This window comes from Cupressus sempervirens, chromosome 11 (assembly GCF_028749045.1).
Source record: "Cupressus sempervirens isolate cs-2001-9-10 chromosome 11, ASM2874904v1, whole genome shotgun sequence".
NCBI classification, from domain to species: Eukaryota; Viridiplantae; Streptophyta; class Pinopsida; order Cupressales; family Cupressaceae; genus Cupressus; species Cupressus sempervirens.
In genome coordinates, this window is record NC_143128.1 from 89203457 (window position 1) to 89230634 (window position 27178).

At 35.0% G+C, this 27178-nt stretch overlaps 1 protein-coding gene across 2 annotated transcripts in view; it reads right to left on the bottom strand.

Moving 5' to 3' along the window:
* The window catches only part of LOC149528359 (phosphoribosylformylglycinamidine cyclo-ligase, chloroplastic-like), a 45855-nt gene extending 21584 nt beyond the window's left edge, over positions 1–24271 (bottom strand). Inside the window, exons 1-5 of one of the 2 annotated variants that reach the window (XM_089811800.1) lie at positions 23461–24271; positions 22918–23012; positions 22712–22813; positions 19000–19059; positions 18612–18784 (exon numbers count right to left, since the gene is read on the bottom strand). In XM_089811800.1, the coding sequence (XP_089667926.1) occupies positions 18612–18784; positions 19000–19059; positions 22712–22813; positions 22918–23012; positions 23461–23716 (686 nt within the window). In that variant the 5' untranslated portion in view covers positions 23717–24271. The remainder of the gene's footprint in view (positions 1–18611; positions 18785–18999; positions 19060–22711; positions 22814–22917; positions 23013–23460) is intronic. The other variant, XM_089811801.1, reaches the window with a different exon arrangement.
* Between the last annotated feature and the right edge of the window lie 2907 nt (positions 24272–27178).

Sequence of the window (27178 nt, forward strand, 5' to 3'; positions counted from 1 at the left end):
TTAATTAAAATAATTGAGTTAAAATATAAAACATATCTCAAAGGATTTTAATTTATCTCTCATCATATTATTTTAATAAATATTTATAAACGTGCATATAATATAAAATGATTTGGCACCATTAAAATTAAATAATTTAATACAATGATGTTTATAAGTACATATAAGATTTTAATAATATTCGAATTATAATAACTTTAGAATTATTATAATTTTCGAATTACAACCTCCCAACTTTATTCTTTTCAATTTAATATTCTTTGCTCTTAAATATAACACTTGGCATAGCTAATCGATTAATATTTTGGCAATTCGAATTGTTTTACAATCTTTCTCCAACCTTTTTATTTTATCTTTTAATTTGAATTTTTGATGTATTTGAATGGTCATCTTGGGAATTCGAGTGTCTTTCTTTATAACTGTTGGAAGCTGATGAGCCAAGTTATTCTTTTATAGTAGAGTCTTGTGATTGTATCAGTTTATCTTCTTTTTCCCTCTCGGATTTGGTAACTCTCGTCCCTCATCGTTAAAGTAGGAATTGTGCCAGACGTGTGCAAGCTGATCATAAAGGCGTTCCGGTGTGTCCCTGCTAACTCTTAAGTCATCCCAAAATATGAGAGATTCCTCCTAAATCTTGGAGATAAACCAAGACTGGTCAAACAAGCTCTCCAATCCCTGATAATTTGTTTGTATATTTTCCATCTACAGGTTTGATGTTTGCCGCTGAGAATCATTGCATCTTAAGTTATTCCTGATAATCGCGTGAGTATTGGTGTACCAGCGATGACTATTATAAAAACTTTTAATTATGTGGTGATATCCGTTTCTGCCCGTGAGATAATACTGGATGTATGAATTTTCTTGCTGCTCGATGCTTGTCATATGTGTCTTCGATATAGTCAAATTGTAATTTTTTGTTGTGTTTCTCCATCAACGTTTATTCAAAGAACTTTCAATAGCTTCATAATTGGCATGCCTAATGTGCTTGCAGACTGTCTTCAACTCTTGAAACCAATGTCTTTATTCATTTATCATTTAAATACTTATGTGTAACAGTAGTTTATATCTGTCTGCATATTTATCCATTCCTCTGCTCTATATTTCACTAAATGTTTTTGTTGGCTTACCACTATGTTATCTATGACACCACTATGTATCTAGTCAATGTTTCTACAATAAATTGGCAATGGCAGGTTTCAAACCAGCATACCTTCATGATATCCTGATATTGTTTGACTTGCTTTGAATTCAACACAAATTCCGTTTTCCAATGGCACCTTCTTTATCGGGTAAATCCTCTACAATTTCTATTAGATAGTCCATGTGACATAATCTTCTTAAATTTCCAACTCTGAGTATTGGATGTGGATTCTCTCTATGATAGCTTGTGTAAGGATGTATTGCTTCAGCATGCCACCCAATCATCTTCCATTGCCAATTGGTATCCCACTTCAGTATTAGACTTCTCTTTTAGTACTGTTGACAATATTAAAACATTGAAGACCATTACTTATCTTGTTGTTTAGATGCTACTGTCCATTATTTTAACATATTTATTGATGTTAATTTCTTTACATGCTAGAAATAATATCTTTACACTGGTTATGCTTCATCTCTTTCATCATATGTATTTTTTGTTTTGTTTAGTAAATTATTGCAGTCTAGGAATGATGATTGCACTTCATGTATGTTGGTTCCTCAAATTGTTTGTTGGAAAACCTATGAACCTTGCTTGCTCAATGCTGGGAAATCCAAACACCAAGGAATTCACCAAGCAATGATGTCAATGAAATGGTGAAGAGGTGGAGTAAATCTGTAAGAATATGGAAGAGAAATCAATTATGATTAAATTAAACATTCAATCTTTAAAGAACATAATTATGTAATCACAGTTTGTGAAATGCTGGATGCATGTATAACAGAGCTGGTTGTTCTGAAAATTCCTAACACCTAGGATCCACCCGGCTGTGTAGCCAAGAAAAAGGGGTGATGAGGTAAAAGAGAGGAATCTGTAATAATATGAATCAGTATTAGATATGACATAACAACGTTTATCACTTTTAATATGAGTAAATTAATAGCTCATGCATATTCCTGTTATTATGTTCTTCTGCTACCAAGTCGTATGGTGTGTTACATACCAGAATCCCCAGTGGATGGCAAGATGATCCCTGCCAATTCCGAGTAGGGAGGGCCTTTCTTGTTAGAGATCGTGAGGGGATAAGTTGGGTCCGAGGTTGGGTGGTTAAGCCCCTGGCAATGTTTCGCCTCTTCCCAAGATGTCAGTCATGCGTCAGACAGAGATAAGCTATGCAATCAATTGTTTACCGAAAACAAGTATTATCATTCTTATTTATGAGGTAAGATTAAATTGAGTTATTTCATTGTTACCGTTATTTTACACCTAGGTACAGGAGATACATTCGTGGATTGGTTTTCAATTATATGAATATTGAATATAAGTATATTTCTAATCTTGAGTAACTGTCATAGTTAAGTAATCGGAAAGAAAGGAATCGGAAGCCCTAATTGATTGAGTGATAGCTAGAACCCTAAATGATACAACGGTATTGGAAGCCCTAATTGAATCCGTGGTAGCAGAAGCCCTAAATGAACCGAAGGTAAATGATGCCCTAATTGATACAGTGGTATGTGATGCCCTAATTTAAAATATAGTGGTATTTAATTGTAATTATCATTTGATTTTGAGATAGCGGTTTTTAGATGTTAGCCATCATGTGAAATTGTTATAGTGTATTTGTGGACTAACACAAGGGGTTGCAGAAGCATCCCTAGTTTGATTTCGATCTCAATTTTCCGAGGTATGTGGTTTTCAATTTCTGTAGTAATTTCATTTGATAGTATTTCAAGTTTTTAGTTAAGAAATTTTGTCTAACTGATTTTAACGGTAAATCTTATTCACATGAACATGAATGATATAACTGTCTTCCTATGAAACGAAGTACTAACTGTATTCTTTGAGTATAATAGATGTTAATTTAGACCCGGGAAATCGGATGTTACATATGGTATCAAAGCGCTAGGTTCAACACTGAAACCTTGGGTTCAACATTGATTTTTGAGAAACTGAAAATGTAAATGTTGAAAAAGATTTATTTTGCATAATGAATATTGCAATCAAAATTGGAAAAACACACTAAAAAATCTTTCAGAATAAACTATAATATCATGTGATCTTATAAAATGGACAAATGTATAAACTATAATATCATAAAGACGAAACCTATTTAAAGAAGATAAAAAGGATTGGCAAGTCGAGTTGGTGGAGATCGGGTTTGTAGACCCAATTTGAAATCCTTGGCCAAGGTAGATATGGGCAGATGTGTCAAACATGTGATCTTTGTTGATTGTCCAGACACTTCAGTTATTTTGGAGAATAACTGTTGGGACTTCAACCCACCCGATTAGTCAAATGGCAGGACCAAAATGATACATATGCCTTATCCCAGGAGGGAAGGCCATTTTCAATAGAGGATGAAAAGATTAAAATGGGTCCCAATGCCGAGGCTTGCACAATCTAAACACAGTTTATATAATCTTGATAAAAAGTTTATCAAAATCCATCATGATGGCTAAATAATTCTTTATGCAATCAATGACAGAAATAAATTGTTACCTATTTGAACTTGAACTAAATGAAAACAAAACTGTGAATCATGATCTTTTCTGATGTTGCTTAAAAGACAAGATCATTTTGTGCTCCTGTACGGAATAAATAATGCTTGTATACAGATGTAAACTTTGACAAGATGGGCATGGAAGCCTAAATCACAGAAATGGAAAAGATAAACTTCTAGATAATACAGATGAATGATTAGCCACTCGATAAGAATCTTATGAATTGTTCAGATGCTTATGATCTTGATTTGATGCATGATGATCTTGCATAGTAAATCATGTTTTACCCTTTGAGACACTGTTATACATGTATAATACACATGCAATGTTGACTTTACATATTGAGATGTTGTATATTGCTTTGGAGATGAAGTGTATATTCTATCATGAAATGATTATTATAATGAAATGCTATTAAGATGGGCAAAGAGGCCGAGGTTACATAAATGGAAAAACGTGGATCTATTAATCTTTTTCAAGTGATCTGTAAGTTTACCAGGATGATCTACGATTAATAAGTGCCTTATGTCAAATGGTACGTATAAGTGACTTAAAGTAAGATCAAGAACTTTCTAGTTGAAGAATTTCAATTTTGAATACTTATTTTACCTTCAGTCATTGAACCCTGAAAATTCTCTTAAATGAAGATATCAATATGAAATTGAGCTAATGATATGGTGAGTGCCTACATGAGTATGACAGGAACATGAAATAGAATCAACTCAAATGATGCTAAGAAAACCACAAGTACGGTAAAGAGAACTCAAGCGAGTACGTGTTTAATTTTATGTTACCATGCAAGTATCGTTCTGGAAACTTTAAACTAAGAATGGATCTTGAGTTTCGATTATGATTTTGATTTTGACTCAATTGAGAAAAGAGATGATATCACAATGTTATATATATATATATATATATATATATCTTGTATTTGGAATATTCTTTGTGTCTAATTTTGTAGAGACCATCGAGCACGATGAACCACAAGGGGAATGGTACATTACATTCCAATTTTAAAATACTCCTTTATAATGTTCGTTGCAATTTCAAGTTCATCGAGGACGATGAACCACAAGGGGAATGGTATGTTACATCCCAATTTTTGACCTAGCTTAAAATATAGCCGTTGAGGTTCGCATGAAATCAATTGGCAGTTTAATTTGTTATAATCTGACGAAATGGTAAGATAGTTAGTCGTTATGATTTCAAGTGAAGATGACATGTTAGTTGATCGTTAATCATGAATTCATGGAATTGAGATGAAGGTTAATTGTTATGATTAAATAATTTATAATTTAATTACAGAGAAATTCCTTGCAAGAAGCATGTCGAAGGGGTGGAAGCATTGTCAGAAAAGAATTAGGCAGGAGCATCACCATCATTGGGCAAATGGGTAGAAGATCTAGCAACTTGAAACAGGATACATCTCTGGAACCACATGAGTTATTAATAATTAATTTAATTAAAATAATTGAGTTAAAATATAAAACATATCTCAAAGGATTTTAATTTATCTTTCATCATATTATTTTAATAAATATTTATAAACGTGCATATAATATAAAATAATTTGGCACCATTAAAATTAAATAATTTAATAAAGTGATGTTTATAAGTACATATAAGATTTTAATAATATTCGAATTATAATAACTTTAGAATTATTATAATTTTAGAATTACACCTTCCAACTTTATTCTTTTCAATTTAATATTCTTTGCTCTTAAATGATAACACTTGGCATAGCTAATCAATTTATATTTTGGCAATTCGAATTGTTTTACAATCTTTCTCCAACCTTTTTATTTTATCTTTTAATTTGAATTTTTGATGTATTTGAATGGTCATCTTGGGAATTCAAATGGCTTTCTTTATAACTGTTGGAAGCCAATGAGCCAAGTTATTCTTTTATATTAGAGTTTTATGATTGTATCGGTTTATCTTCTTTTTCCTTCTCTGATTTGGTAACTCTCGGCCCTCATCGTTAAAGTAGGAATTGTGCCAGACGTGTGCAAGCTGATCATAAAGGCATTCCGGTGTGTCCCTGCTAACTCTTAAGTCATCCCAAAATATGAGGGATTCCTCCTAAATTTTGGAGATAAACCGAGACTAGTCAAACAAGCTCTCCAAGCCCTAATAAGTTGTTTGTATATTTTCCATCTACAAGTTTGATGTTTGCCGCCGAGAATCATTGCATCTTGAGTTATTCGTGATAATTGCATGAGTATTGGTGTACAAGCGATGACTATTATAAAAGCTTTTAATTATGTGGTGATATCCGTTTTTGCCCATGAGATAATACTGGATGTATGAATTTTCTTGCTGCTCGCTGCTTGTCATATGTGTCTTCGATATAGTCAAATTGTAATTTTCTGTTGTGTTTCTCCATTGACGTTTATTCAAAGAACTTTCAATAGCTTCATAATTGGCATGCCTAATGTGCTTGCGGACTGTCTTCAACTCTTGAAACCAATGTCTTTATTCATTTATCATTTAAATACTAATGTGTAACAGTAGTTTATATCTGTCTGCATATTTGTCCATACCTCTGCTCTATATTTCACTAAATGTTTTTGTTGGCTTACCACTATGTTATCTATGACACCACTATGTATCTAGTCAATGTTTCTACAATAAATTGGCAATGGCAGGTTTCAAACCAGCGTATCCTCGTGACATCCTGATATTGTTTGACTTGCTTTGAATTCAACACAAATTCCGTTTTCCAATGGCACCTTCTTTATCGGGTAAATCCTCTACAATTTCTATTAGATAGTCCATGTGACATAATCTTCTTAAATTTCCAACTCGAAGTATTGGATGTGGATTGTCTCTATGATAGCTTGTGTAACGATATATTGCTTCAGCATGCCACTCAATCATCTTCCATTGCCAATTGGTATCCCGCTTCAATATTAGACTTCTCTTTTAGTACTATTGACAATATTAAAACATTGAAGACCATTATTTATCTTCTTGTTTAGACGCTACTGTCCATTATTTTAACATATTTATTGATGTTAATTTCTTTACATGCTAGAATTAATATCTTTACACTGGTTATACTTCATCTCTTTCATCATATGTATTTCTTGTTTTGTTTAGTAAATTATTGCAGTCTAGGAATGATGATTGCACTTCATGTATGTTGGTTCGTCAAATTGTTTGTTGGAAAACCTATAAGCCTTGCTTGCTCAATGCTAGGAAATCCAAACACCAAGGAATTCACCAAGCAATGATACCAATGAAATGGTGAAGAGGTGGAGTAAATCTGCAACAATATGGAAGAGAAATCAATTATGATTAAAACTAAACATTCAATCTTTAAAGAACATAATTATGTAATCACAATTTGTGAAATGTTGGATGCATGTATAATTGACAGAACCAGTTGTTCTGAGAATTCCTAACACCTGGGATCCACCCGACTGTGTAGCCAAGAAAAAGGGGTGACGAGGTGAAAGAGAGGAATTTGTAATAATATGAATCAGTATGAGATATGACATAACTTATCACTTTTAATATGAATAAATTAATAGCTCATGCATATTCCTATTATTATGTTCTCCTACTGCCAAGTCGTATGGTGTGTTACATACCAAAATGCCCAGTGGATGGCAAGATGATCCCTGCCAATTCCGGGTAGGGAGGGCCTTTCTCGTTAGAGATCGTGAGGGGATAAGTTGAATCCGAAGTTGGATCGTTAAGCCCCTGGCAATGTTTCACCTCTTCCCAAGATGTCAGTCGTGCATCAAACAGAGATAAGCTATGCAGTCAATTGTTTACCAAAAACAGGTATTATCATTCTTATTTATGAGGAGCCAAGATTAAATTGAGTTATTTCATTGTTACCATTATTTTACACCTAGGTACAAGAGATAGATTCGTGGATTGTTTTTCAATTATATGAATATCGAATATAAGTATATTTCTAATCTTGAGTTACTGTCACAGTTAAGTAATCGGAAAGAAAGGAATCGGAAGCCCTAATTGATTGAGTGATAGCTGGAACCCTAAATGATACAACGGTATCGAAAGCCCTAATTGAATCCCTGGTATCCGAAGCCCTAATTGATTGAGTGATAGCTGGAACCCTAAATGACACAGCTATATCAGAAGCTCTAATTGAATCCCTAGTATCGAAAGCCCTAATTGAATCCGTGGTAGCGGACGCCCTAAATGAATAGAAGGTAAATGATGCCCTAATTGATACAGTGGTATGTGATGCCCTAATTTAAAATATAGTTGTATTTAATTGTAATTATCATTTGATTTTGAGATAGCAGTTTTTAGATGTTAGTCATCATGTGAAATTGTTATAGTGTATTTGTGGACTAACCCGGGTGGTTACAGAAGCATCCCTAGTTTGATTTCGATCTTAGTTTTCCGAGGTATGTGGTTTTCAATTTCTATAGTAATTTCATTTGATGGTATTTCAAGTTTTTAGTTAAGAAATTTTGTCTAACTGATTTTAATGGTAAATCTTATTCTCATGAACATGAATGATATAACTGTCTTCCTATGAAATGAAGTAATAATTGTATTCTTTAAGTATGATAGATGAACCGGATGTTACATTGGTGGGCGGGGGCCACCAACTCCCCCCCACCCTCCTTTCTTCCTCCCACCTCAACTGCCAAGGTAGCAGCTGTTGAGGCAACGGCTGTCGTAGCAGCAGCTGCCAAGGTAGCAACTGCCTTAGGCAGCAGGCCGCTAGTCAGTCGTCCCTTTAAGGGACATGTGATTTGAAATCACATTCAAACTTTTATTATATGAATTGTGTTTCTTTAAATTTATTTATTAATATTATTCTTTTAAAAAAATTTAATTATAAATTATTAATAGTTTTGTTAATTAATTTTATTAATATATATTATTAATAAGTTTATTATTAATTAATTAATTAATGAAAAAAAGTTTATTTATATAGTTGTTTTAAATAATTATTAATTGGAATTAATTAATTTAGTTTAATTGAGTTTTTAATTAATAATAAATATTATTTAAATAACATTTTAGTTATTTATGAAAATTATTATAATAATTTATTGGAGATAATTATTTCAAGTCATCTTGTGATATTAAATTATGAATTTGGGAATTTCATAAGATAAGGGTGATTGGGTAATTTTCTTCAATTCGAGAATGAGTTAAGTTGTAAGGATAAAATGTAAAATTCATATGTTTGAAAACTTATGTTGAACGAAAATTCAAACCTTACTGTTAACTCAACTATGTTTTCAAAATCAAACCAAACTATGAAACTACACTGTTACTTGTATGTTGTCTATGTTTTGGGTTTGGGTTCACTAGAGTGTTAACCAGTTTTAGGACGTCTACCAGAGGCTTGGGAGTTCTGTGTTTGTGATATTATGATCTAATCTTGATCTTTTAAACTCAACCATGGTAATGTGTTTGATATGCTCTATGATGAGTTTGGTTATATTGTTCGTTATTGCTTTTAGTGTCCTTATATGATTACAAGATAAATGGTATGACATATTTGTTTTGACCTTTGAGTCTTCGATCAGTATTTTTGGGATGCTTTCCAATTGCTTGTAAAGAACTAATGGGTTATTGTGAATTATCTTTTGGTGCTTTTCAGTCACTTGTATAGGACTGAGGGGAAATATTATGATTCTTTGATTTGTGATTTTATGAGCTTAGGGTAGGTTATCTATACGTTATGTCGAGAAGTGGCTTGCAATGGAGGTTGGGGCCCAAAGTGGCTACCAGGGTAACCCATTGTAAGTTGTTTAATAAGTGAAAACACTACACTAAATGAGAATAAAATGAACCTAATAAGAGTCTTTGTATGTTCTCACCCATGCCTCGAGCGCTAGTACAGACTAGGATGGGAGTAGAGAGGATGCTTGATTGCAACCATGCATCGTTAGTATGCCTTGTCAGTACGAAAAGATACTAGTGTCGCATAGAGTCACTAGGGGGTCAGGGTCAAGTTAGACTACCAGGGTAACTCTAGAGTTGATTCATGCGATGACACTTGCTCGCTTATATAGTAGATTCCCTACGTGTTTTTGTGTGTCTCTGGGTCTAGATGTCGATTTATCTTGGAACCTTTGAGTTAGATTACTTTTAGGGTTTCCTAGACATAGATATTACTTCTGATTTTGGGATTGATATCCTGTTTGGGACTTGAGACTATCTCCTCAACACAGTGGGAGTGGACCTTTTTGGGTTACCACGAGGTCGGATGGTAGTGCTTTTTACTCTTACCATTGAGATCCGTTCGTTAATGTCGTGGTTGGAGTTCCTTGTCTGCTTTTCCTTTCATTCTATCTTTATGTATTATGATGGATGGTTATACCTTTATGATGGATAATTTCACTTATTGTATTGTACTTTGTTTCATGGATCTAAAAGTGATGATGTAATCTATTTTTATAAATGTATATTCTTTTAGCCTTTCATACCTTGTGACATGTATAGTGGATGATTGTGCATTCCAAATTTTATGGCCAAGTGGCATTCAGAACAAATATATATTATTTAAATGGAATGGACTTGTTGTTATACTTTCATGTGGATGTGTTATTCATTTGACTTAGAACTAATTAAATTTAAATGTGATTCAACATCTTGGGATCCTTAAAGAATGTAATCTGTCATGTTTGCTTATGTATGATTGTATGTATTGCTTCCGCTACTTTATGATTGTTATACATGTTATTCAAAAAAAAAAATGTTTGGCAAACTTAGTAAAACTTTAGGTTAATTCTTTTGGATACTTTGGTGGTGCGTTACACTATCAATCAACCATGTAGTGCAGAAATAAAAAGAAAACCTTCAGAATTATTGCTAGACTCCTCTTGAGGAGAAGAATTCTTCACATTTGTAGCAGCACCAGAATGATGTGGCTTAGGTCTCATATTGCAATCTCTTCCTAAATGGCCAAATTTATCAGACCTGAAGCATTGAACTCAAGAGAGATCTCTTTTCTTTTTTTGTGAAATCAAGAGCTGAATCAAAGCTTTTGTCTCTTTGAATCTTTTAAAATTTCCTTCCTCCCCTTTATCTTTAAAGGTATGAGTTGCAAGAACATGACCATCTTCATAATGACTTCTAAGCCACTTCCTCTTGTGTCCAATTTGCATTCTTCTTGAATGCAATCTTCCCTTAAACAATCAAACTTTATAAGTTCATACTCTCAAGAATGAGGAAGACCATTCATAGCAAGCATAACAAAATTGTTATCAGCAAAGGATTCACCAATAGCGACATCTTTTGATTCTGTAATTTCGATGAAATAAGATACCACAGATTCACCTCTTGACATCCTTATGTGCAGCAATTGACGCCACAGAGCAAGAGCTCTACTAGTATTATTAAATTCATATAAATACTTTAGAGTGTTGAACATCTCCTTAGCTGAATCCAATTTTGAAATAACTGGAATTAAATGATCTTGACATAATCAATCATAATTGTTTTGGCTTTAACTTTATTCTTCTTCCACAGAGTTGTTCTAGCATCATCAGATGGTTCTGCAACATCACAATTTACATAATCTAAAAGATCATTTTCTTCAAGAGAACTCAGAACTCTTGGTTTCCAAAAAAGCAAAATCCAACGACCACTCTAATCTATCCTCAACTTTCAGATCATTCACCATCTTCACACACTGATAATGAAGAATTAAGAATAGAATAGAACACTAATAAAACTTCTAGTTCAAGATCAAATTAATTCAAAACCTTGCTCTGATACCATGTTAAATTTGAACCAGAGATAAAGAGATAAAGCAAGATGAAAAAGAGTCATGCAAAAAGAAAATGATTATCCCAGGAAAAGCCATCCTCAATGATGGAAACAACCCAGCCCACCAGAAACTTATCCTTTATTGCAGTCCTCACTTCAGTTTACAATATACTGCTCTTGATAAGAATTTGTTCAAGACTCAAATGTTCATATAATGATCAGAACTTTATGCTCAATACATATAAGCAACATCAATAATAACGTAACCAAAAAATGTTTTCCAAAAGTGACAAAATATGTATACTGAAATAATCTAAGTTGCTGATGTTTATGTAAATACAAGAATCAGGTGTCTGAAACTTTTTTTTTGATTGTGGATGCATGCATACATACATACATACATACATATACACATATATATATATAGAATTGGGTGTTAGAAACTTTTTTTTGGATTTGGGATGCGTACATATAAATATATATATATATATAAACTTAGAAATCCAAAAAATATACAAAACTAATCATTCGATTGTGGGTTTCGAATCAAAAAGTTTGAGTACCTCAGCTACCTAAGCTAGGCCTTAAAAGCCCAAAAAGCCTAAAGCTTTGAAGGATAATGACTTCAGCCACATCTTTTCACAAATAATGGGTTAGCAGCAAAGACGATTCCTCACCTTATTAGAATGGAAGGTTCCACAATTTGAAATGGTGGGACAGCCCAAAAGAATCAGAAATAACATTTGAAAACTATACCTGACATACATAAATCAGATAGAAAATTCAATTTTCATTAGACAGTTGGAATGCCTTCCTGCATCTCCAAACAATGATAATACAGTTCATTTGGATAAACTTGACTACCCAGGTATACAGTCAACTTGTGACTTTCTTGATCTGGCCTCAGGACTTGCTTTTGACTAGACAGTCGAAATATTTAAATCAACAACTCCAGAACTCTACAACATGGTCAAAGATTGTCGCCAAGAAATAGAAAAGATAAAATAAGATGTACAAAATCACATACAGCCATTACAGACAGTTGAAATCTCTGCAGCCATCACATTTACATCCTTCGAAAAGGATCTCAAACCTAAGAGAAGGATTTGTGGCATGCCATGTGTCTTGGCCAGAAATAAAACTCTTTACATGGGTAACCTCAACTTATAAGGCAAAGCCCTCATAATCAAAGCCTTATAGTTCAGAAGACCAACAAGATGCCCCAACAAGTGCCTTCACAAGCATCCACAAGCCTAGGCACATCCGGGGAGAATCCAAAGGATCCGAGAACCAGGACGCATCAGCACCAACATCAGGGGGTTTCTAGAGAATCGGTACCTAAGGAAATAATCATAGATTAAGTCTTCTCCACAATGACCTCGAATTAAACAGCAAGATATCATTCCACGCTGCATTCTATATAGAATAGAATATATATGATTCCACAGTGACACCATATTACACTACAGAACTTGAATACATCTTTTAATGCACGAACCAGCCCATAAAAATGATCTGACAATAAAGTCTAATCACCCACGAAATGCCAACTCCCTGAAAAGACCAAAACTCTTTGCATACTATCTTGAGATAATAAAACAATGCTCTTGATTGTAACCTCCATTAATAGAAATGACACGTCGTCAAGAATAAAGCTTCAGCGGTGGAAAATAATCTTGGTGCTTGCTGTTACAAAAGGAATCAAAGATACTGCCATAGATGCTGAGGTGGGTGATTAAAGTGTCACTTCATCATTAAACATCGACATTGACACCTCCGAAAACAAGGAAAACAATCCATGAAAAATATGTGAGACACAAACTGGAAAATGAATACAAACAGGTCCAAAGCACGGACAGACATATGAGAAGCCATCTCTAATATGAGAAGCTCGAACAGAACAAGGACTGCAGAAAAAAATAATCGCCAGAGAAAAAATTGACTGAATTGGGACACAGCAAAAATCAGGTAACCAAATCTCTATCACATCTACTATTCTCAACATTCAAGTGAGGAAATTCATGCCTTCTCCAGATTTTAACCAAGTGGGGAAATCCATGCCTTGTTTGGATTTTCATAATTTTAAGTGTGCAAATTAATGCCTTAACAGGATTTTAACCATTTCAACTGGGGAAATTCATTTCTTGTCCAGATTTTAACTATTTCAAGTGAAAAAATTCATCCCTTGTCCAGATTTTATTAATTTTTATAAAGAAAATTGAATATCACTAGGATTTTGACCATTTTAAGTATGAAGAATCAGTTTCTATGAGGATTTTAAGGCCCTCATGCACCAAATATGCCTTGATCAGCCAAAATATTAATACATTTTGGCTTTTTGGCTCAACTCACTACAACTCAACGCCAAAGGACTTCAATTTTTATACTCCCATTTTAAATAGCAACTTGACAACTTGATTGCTAAAACCACTCCTTATCTTATCGAACGTTGAACTGCTATCCCAACTGCCAAAACCTAACAAATACAAGTGAAAAGAGGGGATCACATTTGCAATGGGAAATGGTGTGAAAACCCCACAATAGTTGCCAGAAAACCACATTGTAGAACTGAGTTTTGTCCAACAAGAAGTAGAGTTTGCAATAGGAACCTTGAAGTCGCCTCTATGACCTTTTTGTCATCTTAGCAATCATTGTGTCTTTGTTCAGGAGAGGATTAGATATTTGGTGTTTCATCTTGGAATACTAAGTGTTTCATTCAACTTGTTTCCCTTTAATCAGATTTAGTAGTGGGACTAATTTAGAATCTGGATGCATGAAGGCCTTTCGCATTAGTGTCAGAAAGTGTTACACCCTCGAAGATACTTTTCTTGTTATTGACATCTCGGTCGGTACAGATGCTATTACATTACTTTACAGTACATCTAGCTAATGAAAAACTTCGCTTCTTGTCTTAACGTGTTGATTGTAGGTTCAACCCAACTATACTATTTGTTCTACAGAAACAAAATATCTGCAATAAATTTATCGAAAATGTACGAAACAGATGAAAAATTTCGAGTCTGACATTAGCTGTAATGCATAACTCTTTATTTAATATTAACAGATTGTGGGGCCATTTTAAGAGGAACAAATTAAAAAAATACATGAAAAGATAACTTGAAATGTTCATTACTTGAGTTTGTATGCCTGCTATCATTTTCACATTAACAATGTCAGGGCCAATTAAAAAGGAAAAATACACATCAAAAGATAACTTCAGTATGCTCATGTCCTCAGTCTGTAAACCTGCTATTGCAGGTCTGTACGATATAGCTTGGAGAGGCAAATCCTTCGATTAAATTTGGTGTCAAGACAGTTGCAACTATCTGATGATTTTTTCCTGACAAAGTGTTTACTTAAGAGAGAACTATCCACTAGATAGCAGTTTTCATGCTGCGACATTGTGATTTTATGCAACCGGTGTCACGTGCATTTACGAAACTAGAGCAAGGAAATCATCACATTTTCATGCAGAAGTTTTATGGTTTATCCCAGCTCTATTAAGTCAAAATTGGAGCGTTACTAGATGCTGATTTGAGGCAGCTGCAAATTTTCTGTCTTCTCATTTTTGTAGCTGAATCTTGCAGTCTTTGCAGATTTTTTTGTAATGTTTATTATAAACTGAACGTTCCTATGGTCATAAAGTTTACTCCCTTTATAATAGAACAAATCCATTTTATGGATATGTTGGTTGGCCAATAGGAATTTAATCTGAAACTTGAATTGGTAGCTCTTAAAACTGCTACAACTGCTGATCTGAAGCTACAAGTCTGCAAATAATTTCCAGTCCTCTCTACACAGTAAACTACAGTTGAGTGCTTTGGAGACCTTGGGCAAACGTTGAAACCAAGCATATAAATCTGAATGTGAATGGAATTTGATCTGATTGTAATTTTATGTCCATTGGTAATATCTCTACTGGAATTTGTTTGTATCTCCCCCATAGTCGCAAAAATTGTTTGAGAAATTAATTGGCAAAACTAAAATAAAATATTTTTTGACAGAAATGGAAAATATAACGGGGGAAAAACAGATTAAAATCCATAAAAAATTGTAGAAAAAGAGACAAAAACTAATTTTGTTTAAACTTAAGGGTATTTCCATAGCATAGATATATAAAGAGCAAATAAAAATAGAGTTTAATTCATGAATTGTAGAAAGTGGATTTTGTCATTATATTTGTATTGCTGATTGCATAGGCGGATATTCTGTTAACTTTTCAAGAGGGCAGTTGCCAAATAATTGCCTAGTCTGAAATGTAAGCCAAGTGACAAGACTATGAAGTAACTGAGATTAAAATGAGTTGTAGAAAATATGATTTTATCATTTATAATTAATATTGTTGATTACATTGGTAAATGTTTAGTTAACTTTTTAAAGTCTGAAATTAGTTATTAGCTTAGTCCATGAAGTTACTGAGATCAAAACTTATCAGACTTTTTAAGAGGACGGTCACCAAATAGTTGGCAAAGTCTGAGATCAAAAATTGGTGCAGGAGCATCCAAGAAGACAAATGGAAGCATGAGGACACCAGAGGAGCATGGAAGAAGCTGTGAGGCCAAACCAGTCAATTGGACTATAAAGCCAATCATGGCATTTTGTAATGACAATAACGATATAAGGATCAAATGTCCTAAGGGTCCTGACAAGGACCCTAGGACCAAAATTGATGTAACATGGGCCAATAGTGCCCCAAAGAGTCAAAGTTGGTTTACAAGGTCATAAACATTGTAAAAGGATCCTAGTGTTAAGGAATCTAAGATCACAGATAGAGAATTATAGATTTTATTTTCAGATTCAATCAGATGAGTACTTCACAGATTTGATATATACTTCCTTGTTGTGTACTGTTATTATTGTTAATAAATAATAATAGTCTGTTCTTACTGCAGATATTGATGAACACAGAAGTCTGACTGCTACAAGAAATTGCAGATGATAATGTATATTTGCTGGGGTAATTGTATACCGCTTGAATGATATTTTCCCCACAGCAAACATCACATATATATATACTACGAAAGGTCATACACATGTAGAAGCATGACCCCTACGAGGCTATTGCCATGTAGGGTCATGACCCTACATGGTTTGACTAATTGTTGTGACTTTACATATAATATGCCATCGACGACAAGCATGTACAAGTTTATAAACTGCCGTTGACATAATAGACATAATATATATATTGTGCCCGAGCATATAATACAACGCATATTAAAGTTATTGCTTTGTAATTCACAAGCCCGATCGCAGGATGAGAACTAATCTGCCTTCGGCAGATAAATATATCAGTACATAAATTTGATCATATAGATATGTAGCCCGATCTGGGCAAGATCACAAGTATAAGAATGGTTGTGATATCAGTATGTGGAGGAATAAAAACATATGCATATATGTACATATATGTATATATATACATATATGAAATTGTATACTTGTTCCATATACTGATATCAATGCTTATCAGATTCAAACGAAGCTATTACATTTAACACCTAGAAGGATCAAATTCCATGGTTTGATAAGTTAGAAGTCATTAGTAGTTGGATAAACTAGTAGTCTATTTTGGAGGGAAATTAAGTTTTATATTTGCTTTAGCGTTTTAATAACTACATTGTTAAAGCCTGTCCAAGGCATTGAAAGAGCAGAGAGGTGAATGAGCATTCTGGGTTGTACGGATTGGTTGTGAAACAAGCAATAAAGCATTCTATTCTTGCAAATTCGATGGTTCATTGATATTTTTGTATGCTTGCAATTTGTGGATGAAGTAAGGCAAAATTCGAGATCCAGTTTGCTCTGTGGATGATAGTGTAACTCTATTCCAAACAATTTTATATGCTGTGTGCTGGTAGGAAGTAAGGTTTTTTATATAAACTGTCACTGTTTGACAGATTGATGCTTAGTGGAGTCACTCCATGAATGTCCCTACTGTTTCTCATGGAATAGGCTCCTAATAACTTGTAAATTATGTTACTAGCTTTAAACATGCAGGAGAAGTGACATTTACTGGGGTATCCCGTGACTTTGTTGATTAAAGGTGCATTGATTTGGTGACTAACCTATAACAGTAGGAATTCTGCCTTAATAAGGTTGAGAAGATGGTGTTGGGTCTTTGTTTGAGATCTGTAAGTGTTGAGAAGGCAATCAATTAGAAAGCCCTAGATTTTGGTGCATTTTGGTGACCGTTTTGGGGCTTTGATAGTAAATGAAGACAGTCTCAAATTGACTTGACAAATCTTGGATTTGGATCATATTACAGCTCTGTCCTGAGTTACAAGGGTTGGAGATAAATATTTCGAGTACTTCCTTTGCAAAGTGGGGTATTTTTGCCTTAAAAGTAAAACTGACCACAGTTTCAACATAGCATATTTGGACCAAAACAACGATACCTAATCTTTTGATATGTTGTAATACTCTGAAGAGGGTACTTGAAAAGGTGATTTGTTTGCAGGGTGTTTTGGAGAAATTTAAAGGAACGGCCAAAAACTGTAACTGGAGGCCCAAATGGCTTTACTAGGCCTAGAAGGAGCAAAATTGGGTTTGCATGCAAGATGGAAGGATAGAACTTTATAATCAGTTGGATCATGTTATTTTAGGTTGGAGTAGGAGTTTGGAATAATTGGAAACCATTGTTCAAGTTAAGTTTGGAGTTTGTCCTATTATAACCATAAGGTGCCACAGTTTCAACCAAGGAAACTTGAAAACATTTCAGTATTTTACCACACTTTGACCTTTGAGTCTGGAAAGTCCCAAACCCTCCTCATCAAAAATCACCTAAGTCCATGAAATAACTGAGATCAAAATTTAGCAGACAGCAATCTAGCCACTGTTAGGAATTTACTAAAAGTGGAAACTAGTTTGAAGCGATTAAAGATTGTCATTGCAATTGAGACTAGGAGTTTTGCAAGGATAGTTCAATATTTAAGAACAGTGATAGAATTATAATGTGGGTGATATCTTTATTAACAGAAAAGTGGTATCCCTGCTGATTAAGGGGCAAGGGTCCCATAACCAACTCTTGCTAAATAAATCTTAAAAACAACACTCACACTATCACCACCCACAACTAGGTATGATAAGATTTTGAAATGTAAACAATCATGAAATTTATATTAAGGGGTTTTTGTTATCTGCATACTCCATTACAAACCTCTTGTTTTCATTGAAAGGTACACCTCTCAGATTACCTATATGCAAGTCTGTAATTTTGCAAAAACACAAGATTCTGTACGAAAGGAGTGACAAACCTTCGTACAAGAGAAAATCCATTTGAATGTATTCCACTTGATGGAAGCCCAATAAGTACATCACCAACTATAATTTTCTTGCCGTCTATGACAGCATCCTTCTTAACAGCGCCAACAGCAAAACCACTAAGATCATATTCGTTTTCAGCATAAAATCCTGGCATCTCTGCTGTCTGTTAGACAAATATTACAATACAGTTATACGGGCAAGTGAGAAGCCACAGTAGATCAACACTAGAATTACTGCATTTATTCAAATAGTAATATATTTATATCTTAATTGAGTTTGATTGACTAGACTTTACGTTTCAATAGCACCAAATGGATTTTTATCATAACTTGCTATAAACAAACAGTTCCAGAAAGGCAAATGCATGCAAATCTGTACCTCACCACCTAGAAGAACACAATCTGATTGCTGACAGCCTTTCACAATCCCTTTAATAACCTTTAAAACAGATACAATACATTAGTTCCGAAAGAATCATATCATCCCAAAGAAGCGGATAGATATGTTAATAAGTACCAATCCAATTTTCCCACAAACTATTACATAAGTTGTCCACATTGCCTATGTGTTGTGAGGTTCTCACACCATCGCCCCAAAACTTTGGCCTCTTTTTTAATGGTCTTGGCAAATTTTTGGATTGTCCAACAATTTTGATTTGATTTTTTTTGAAATTTTTTTGTACACCTTCAAGCTATTTTCACCCAGTTTCAACTTGATTTTCCAAAACGACCAATTTCATCCTTAAGCCGGGCAAAATTTTCAAAAACAACATTTGGGAGGATAAAATTGTAAAATTTGTACTTAGATGATTTCTTTTGAAAATTTGGATATAATTGTGTAAATTTCGATAATTTTCAAAAACTGAAATTTTGTTAGATTTGAACTTTTTTGGAAAATCTTAAATTTTTCTTTGGTGAAAAAATTAATTTTTTGGAGATGAAGCCAAATTGCAAAATCGATTTTAAACTCTAGAGGTAATTTTATTTTTGTCAAAAAAAATTAATGGCATAGCAAAATTGATTTGGATAAAAATTGCAAAAATTGGCTTTAATGGGTTAAAATTGCCTTGAAAACTTTTTAGCCTTTAATGAAATTGGTAATTTAATATCGAAAAATGGCTTTTGGTTAGCCAAAATCCAATTTTAATGACCTATTAATTACAAAATCTTCATTACATGGAAATATTTAGCACCTCCAAAGCATTATTTATTTTCTTTTTGCAATTTTGGTCCAACTGGCAATTTTAAAAATTTAATTTTCATCATGGAAAAGTTAATTTTGGTTAAGCATTTATTGTTGGGCCAAATTTATGATTTAATTTTTTGTTTTTTTTCCCCTCCAAGTCCAAGTCGGCCAGTTGGGGAAGGCATGTGGAGTTGGGTATAAGAGGAAACTCTTTCCCCTCGTTTCCTCATTCCTCCTCCTCTTTGGTGCTTAGGCAATTTTTGGCTAAGGGCAGATTTCTTCTTCCTTGGACAATTTTTGCAAGGGCAGATTTCTTCTTCCTTAGACAATTTTTGCAAGGGTAGATTGGTATTTTCCTTGGATGATTTTTTTCGCAAGAGCAGATCTGCACTCTTCTTGCTTGGCGAATTTTGTGAGAGCTAAATTTTGTGAGAGCCAAATTTTGAGGGAACCGAATTTTGTAGGAGCCGAAATTTGTGGAAGATAAAATTTTGACTTTCAAGAGGGGCTGCGATTTTCTCCTAGAGCTAGGGCCTCAAGATTTGCAAGGGGTTTGAAATTCTAGAAATCTGATCCTAAATTTCAAAAAGAAGATCCGGCTATTGGTAAAAGTAATTTCAAATCATTTAGAGTTGAAAGGAGTCCTTAAGCTGACTTCCTTCTTTTGTTCTTCTCTAGATATTGTCTCCCTTGGTTCTTTTTGCATTCATTGTCCACCACTTTACCATCCTGTAATAGGGCGACGAGATGGAGGATGGTAGTGCAAGCAAGTATCCTAAGGGAACAAACACTAAGAAAGACAAAGAGGATATGATGCCCAAAACAACTTTCTTCTCGAAAATGAGGCAAATAATAGATCCGGCTATTAGTAGAGGTGACTTTTAATCATTTAGAGTTGAAAGGGGTCCTTCAGCTGACTTCCTTCTTTTGTTCTAGTCTAAGGATTGCCTCCCTTGGTTCTGCTAGTCTAATTGTCCACCACTTTACCACCCCGTAATAGGACGATGAGATGGAGGATGTTAGTACAAGCAAGAATCCTAAGGGGACAAACACTAAGAAAGACAAAGAGGATATGATGCCCAAAACACCTTTCTTCTCGAAAATAAAGCAAATAACCGACACCAATATCGGTACAGCAAACATGATACATGTAAAAGCCAAACTAAAGGAAGGACAATCCCCTTTGGCAAAGAAAATATACAGAAGGCGATTGTACATCACAGCGTAGGCATCAATACTTCCTTTACAACCATGATGAGCAACATCGGAGGAGCACTTGATTTTGAAGATATCAGAGAAGAGGACATCAATAAAGCAAAACTTGGATCGAGATTGGATGAGCTAGGAAAGGTTGTTGTCAAGAAGAAACATTTGAACACCCTTTCCTCCCTACATGCTTTTGTTGGATTCGCAAATGAGTATGAGAAGGATCATAAGAAGACACTACAAGCAGCAAACAGCATGATGAAATCAGTGGAGCTCAAGATGAAGTATACACTTTGTCCTCCAATAGAGGAAGTCAACGAAAGGCTAGCTAGGTTCATTGCCTTAGCTAAAAGAACAAAAGAAAAGGGGGGAGTCATATTAGAAGATCATTTAATGTAAGCCCAAGTGGCAATTTCTCTTTCTTCTAAAATAGGACAAGTGTCTATTTCTGATTGGCCGCCATTTTGGTGCCTTCTCATTGGTTGCCACTTTTACACTTTTTTCATTGGTCCATTGACGAGGTGGCGTCTTCTCATTGGCCGATGGGGTGGCAACCCTAATTAGGGTTTCTAGGATGCAATTTGGATCGTCAGTTTTGCCTTTGATCTCTACCGTCGGTTGTAATTTTGTCATCTATAAAAGGTCATTTGCTCTCATTTGTAAGGGTCGAAGAAAATTGTTGCATAAGATAATGCCAAAATCGCTTTCTTTCTCATTGTTGTGACTTGCATGGTGATTAAGAGCCTTTGGTATTATTGCATGGTTTGTACTTCCAAATAGTTAGACTAACATTTGTGAGGGAGTTATGTTGGAGGATTGTTGCCAAGATACTATCAAAATTGTTCTCTATTCATTGTTGTGACTTGCATGGTGGATATACATGATCATTTTGGTGTATTGCAGGGTTCTTCTCATCTCTCAAAATAAAGTAGGATTTTATTTCATGTTGTTAGAGTAGAAGTAGATAGCTAATTGTATGGTGATGTTAGTGAATGTTTGATAGGGATCAATACTAAACCACTAGCATTCTAGCGGCTCGTTGGGAAGCCTTGTGTGGAAAACTAGTTTATTTTTCCTTTGAATCATTGCATCTGTGAAGGTGGGGCCGCTGGTTAGCTTTCATTAGATTCGATCCCCGTCCATTTGCTAACCTTTCCATTCATAGGAGTATGAGTAGAATAGTGAGTAGTTGAAGGAGTAGGAGTAGAATAGCGAGTAGTTGGGTAGTCGAATTGCACTCTAAGAAAGTTAGGAAGGTATAAGTCATTAGAACCATTATCACCTCCTCCTCGTGCAATCAGCATTGTCTGGCGCTACATCCTCCACAATCACCGTCACCATCAACATCACCTAGCACTCATACAAAATCATCACCATCTTACCAAAAGCCCAAGTCATCCTTGAATGAATGCGTAAGGCCGACTACGTGATTACCAGCAAATCACAACGATAAAACTGAGCAAGTATCCACAAGTGTAAGGAACATTAGAGTTATTCTCATATCCCATGAGCAATAACTTTTCAAGAGAGGAATTGTATGTTTGATACTCCGTATCGGATATCCAATTACTAATATGTTATGTAGTGGTACAAAAACTCACATCAACACTATGAAGACTATAATATAATACGTTTCTAATTCAAAAGCACAAATAGACACCTGTTGAAAAAATAATTTATTTTCAAATAAGTGTGTCACCTTTTCAGCCAGGTCAACATCAAGATGACTGGTTGCAAAATAATCTAGAAAAAACAATGGCTTCGCTCCAGATGTGACAATATCATTTACACTCATCGCTACCTAGGGAGAAAAACCAGTAAACCAACAAAATAAAGAAATCAATATTTTGTTTCAATTAATGTTACACCAGCAGCCCTATTAAAAGCAATGAAGAAATATCGAACCAGATCAATCCCAATTGTATCGTGTATCCCAGTTTCAAAAGCAAGCTTCAATTTAGTCCCAACTCCATCTGTGCCAGCTACAAGATATGAATCTCCTGTTTCAGCCGGAAAGAGATCAAAATCAATCCATACAAATCCAATGATATACCTTATAGCAATCTGTAGTTTAACAGAATAAGTATTTAAAGAAAATGTATCAAAAAAACACTCTGGCTATCCAGCCATTAATTTTATTGTTGTATAAACAACTTTTCACAAATCTTCAGAAAAAACTAAGTGTCCCCTTGGTAGGACTGACTAAATTTATGGTTGCATAACCGTTGCCCTCATTTTTGGCACACCCATACGTACAGGTGAACTAAACATTGATATATATTGATGCGAAGGCAATTACAAAAAAGAGAGAACTTTTTATTTGTAATGGAACTTATTATATATATTGAAGCCCGAGTGGGCTTGGTAATAAGCTATCCGTTTCCCGAAACAAAAAACAGAAAAAAACATCAATCGAACTGCGAAGGGTGCCAAAAGTGAAAAAAGTACCGAATGGAAAGAGCCCTCCAAATCCGCCAATTCCAGGGGCCATTTTGGCGATTCTTTTGACTAATTCTGTGCCGGCATCTATATCGACCCCGGCATCTTTGTATGTGAGCCCTGCGGCCCCTCTTCCTGCCTTGACCGGTAGACTTCTCCGCCTCTGCTTTGGACTAGGGGTAAATATGCCGCTGCGCTTGTCATTGCAGCAAACTATATGAGTTCTGAATTTACCGGAAACAATATTCATAGCCGAGGAAGTCATTATCCCTTTTGAAAGGATGAATGTCCCAATTTAGAGTGGACGAATATTTGATTCACGGCGATCTAAAGCCCAACTATACTTGTTCAAAAACCCCACAGCTTTTTATGCGGAAGATTCCTTAACACGCCTCGTAACTATAGTTGTTTCATTTGTATCTGCAAATAACTTCAACAGAAATATGAACAGGTTGTCCCCCATTCATAATCAGCATGAGTGATATGATATGATATGATGGATTTTAATGACGTCCACGAGACTAAAGTAGTCTATGGGACCCATGTAATCGCCCTCTCGAGTCAGGAGCCAAACTAGTCAGTTGCAAAGTTTTGGTTAACTTGTCTCTTCTTCTCTGAATTTTGATAATCAAATCCGTTGTTCTCTTCACTTGATCTTCCTCAAATAAATAGTTGAAGTCCTTGTTCTACAGAATTTTTGTATAATCAGATCTGATGTCGTTGTAAGCCGAGCATTCCATGACAAAGTGTTGCTCTGTCTCCACTGTTCCCATATTGCAGAATAAACATGTTCTGTCTGCCCACTCTTCCTTTGGAACTTGTCATCTACCAGTTTCACATTGCAGCTGATGTGAACTAGTTCTAATTTGTGTCATCAACATTTTTGCTTTCCAGTTAATAGGTGCCCTTATATAGGCCTTTTCATCATGACTAGAAGTGGGATTAAATTCTTTAATGTAATAAGATTTTTTCCGCCCTATGTGTCTTGTCCACAGAATATTGCGAAATTTTTCATTGACAAATTTTTTTATTTATTTAATGTTATCCGGACAAGTTTGGATGTTGATATCCCATTTTTGCATCCATTTGTCATTTTGTTTCATCCATGTGCTTTTCCTCCTCACAAGTTTTTCCTCTATTACCAACTTGGGTCAACGATGTGTTTCCAGACCTTGGGTTTTCTTTAAATAGCTTAGCATTCGGATCAATGCGACAGCTTCTAATGGAAAGGAACCCACCTCTGCCAAAAGGATTTCATACGGAACTGTGGTCTTAACTTTAAGATTGCATGTAATAAAGTGTTTTTGAATTCTTTCTACTTGCCGCCATTTCTGTTTGGACATACTACCGTCCCACACTTCACATCCGTATAGAATAACCGGAGTGACCAGCAAACCAAACAGAATTTTCATGGTCATCCAATCCCATAATTCTGCGTTCCTGCACTTGTTTTGTAAAGAGTATAACGCCTTCCAGCCCCCTTGGATCCTTTTTGATCTACAAGTATCCCAGTTGACTTTGTTATGAAAATCGATGCCCAAGTATTTGTACTCTTTCACAATCTCAAGGGGGCTATTTTCAAACAGAAACTTGTCTTGTATGCCCCTATTCTTCTTTAGTGAGAAAATCATAATTTTGGTTTTGCTAGTGTTAACTTGCATTCCTACATCATGACAAAAAATTTCTAGTGCTTTCAAGTGCTCTTTCAAACCTTTAGCTGTTCTAGCAAGAATTATGAGATCATCTGCATATAAGAGCAATCTTATCACGAAATGGGCCAGCTGCACCCCCTCACCATTGGTCTTGTTTATCCACTCTTCTAACTTGTCAATATAGAGCCCGAATAGTGTTGGAGAAAGCGGACACCCTTGCTTAACCCCGATGTTGCTGTCAAAATCTTCTGATATCCCTTTTGTCGTTCTGATTTTAGCTTTGACCTGCTCATATAATCTGTAAACCGCTGACCTAAGTTCTTTAGGGACATCCAGCTCTACCATTCTATCCCATAGTTTATTACGTGGCACTGTGTCGAAAGCTTTTTTAAAGTCCACAAAACAACAAAAAGCCTCGTTCCCTGGAGTGTCCCAAACTTTCTCTATCAAATGCCTGAGAGTGATGTCGTGATCTATAGTAGAGTGTTTCGGTCTAAAGCCTGCCTGCCCTTTTGCACATTTGCCTTCTGTTTCAGCCCTGTTGCTGATTTTTTGTTCTACCAAACTACCAAATAACTTGCCAAATATTGGATTGATCATGATGGTTCGGTAATTAGAAGGATTGTTTATATCTCCACTTTTGTGGAGTGGGATCACCACACTTGTAGTCCATTTTACAGGGAAACCTTCTCTATTGACACTGTTGAAAATCTTAGTGATGTGTAGTGTGAGGATTTCAGCACCCCATTTTAAGTATTCCACTTGAAGCCCGTCTATATCTTGCGCTTTACCAGCAGCGAACCTCCTAATGCCTTGAATAATATCATTTTCACTGAATAACTCCCCTGTAGTCTCTGTTTCCATGGTACTATGCTCTCTTAGATCACATTCATAGAGAGTCTTGGCATATTCCAGCCATTTGGTTCTTGTTATGTTATTCACTATCTGAGTTTTTCTCTGCTGAAGCTCTTTCCAAAATTTTCTGGGGTTGTTTTTACCAAGATTAATCAACTCTATTCTTCTCTTGTTCACATACTCTTCTTTCTTCTTTTTAATCAGTTGATCATACTCTTTTCTACTTTCTTTGTTCATGTTCTTTTTCCAATTCCTTTTTGCCATTTTGCACTCCTCATAAAACCAAGGATTGGCCAGAAAAGTGTTCTTGGCTTCTTTTGTGGCCTTAGATTTTTTACACTCCTCCAATGCTTTAATGATAGTAAGAACAAGATTATCCTTGTCCATGAAATGCTGTTTTTCAGACTCTAGATGGTTTCCCGGAACCCTAGACAGCCACAAAAGAGAGTCTTGAAAAGTATCATGGTTTTCTTGTGTCATTAAAACTTTGCCAGTCGGAATCATCTTCCTCTTCTGTAAAAGTTTTGAGACAATATATTGATCTTTAAAGTGAGTAGTCGCCCTTATCAAGATGGGGTTATGATTAGATTTTAACTCTATGGGGCAATCTTCTATCTCAAAGTTAATTATCTTTGCGACATAGTCTTGTGAGCATATAACATAATCAACAACACTTTGTCCATTGTGTCTTTTGCATGTGATGCCTCCTGATTTAGGCCACTTTTCCATACCATTGCATATAACCATGTTGTATAGGCAGCATAAGCCTAGTAATTCAACACCAAAATGATTAATCTTTCCCATGCTATCCTGTGAAGATCTTTCCCATTTTTGTGTCCCTTCTTCTTCAAGCCAAACTGGATCTCTGCTTTCATTGTAACTCTCCTTAAGATTGAGAGTTTGGTTGTTTGTTGTTCTAGCATTGAAATCCCCTATTAGCATTATTTCCCCTAAAGAGCTAAAGGATGCTATGTCTTTCTTTAGCGCAACGAACGGATCTTTTCGATCCAATCTATGTTTTTTATATATTTTTGAGCCTTTTGGAGCGAAGTAACATATAGCCACCCTTGTAGAAATCTGATTCTCTATTATTTTTACCCAAATATACTGCTTGTTTACATCTTCTTTCTCTAAGTTTACAAATCTGCTCCAAGTTTCTTTTATTAGAACGGTGATGCCTCCATGCCCCTTACCATTATCTATCTTTTCATTCCACAGTG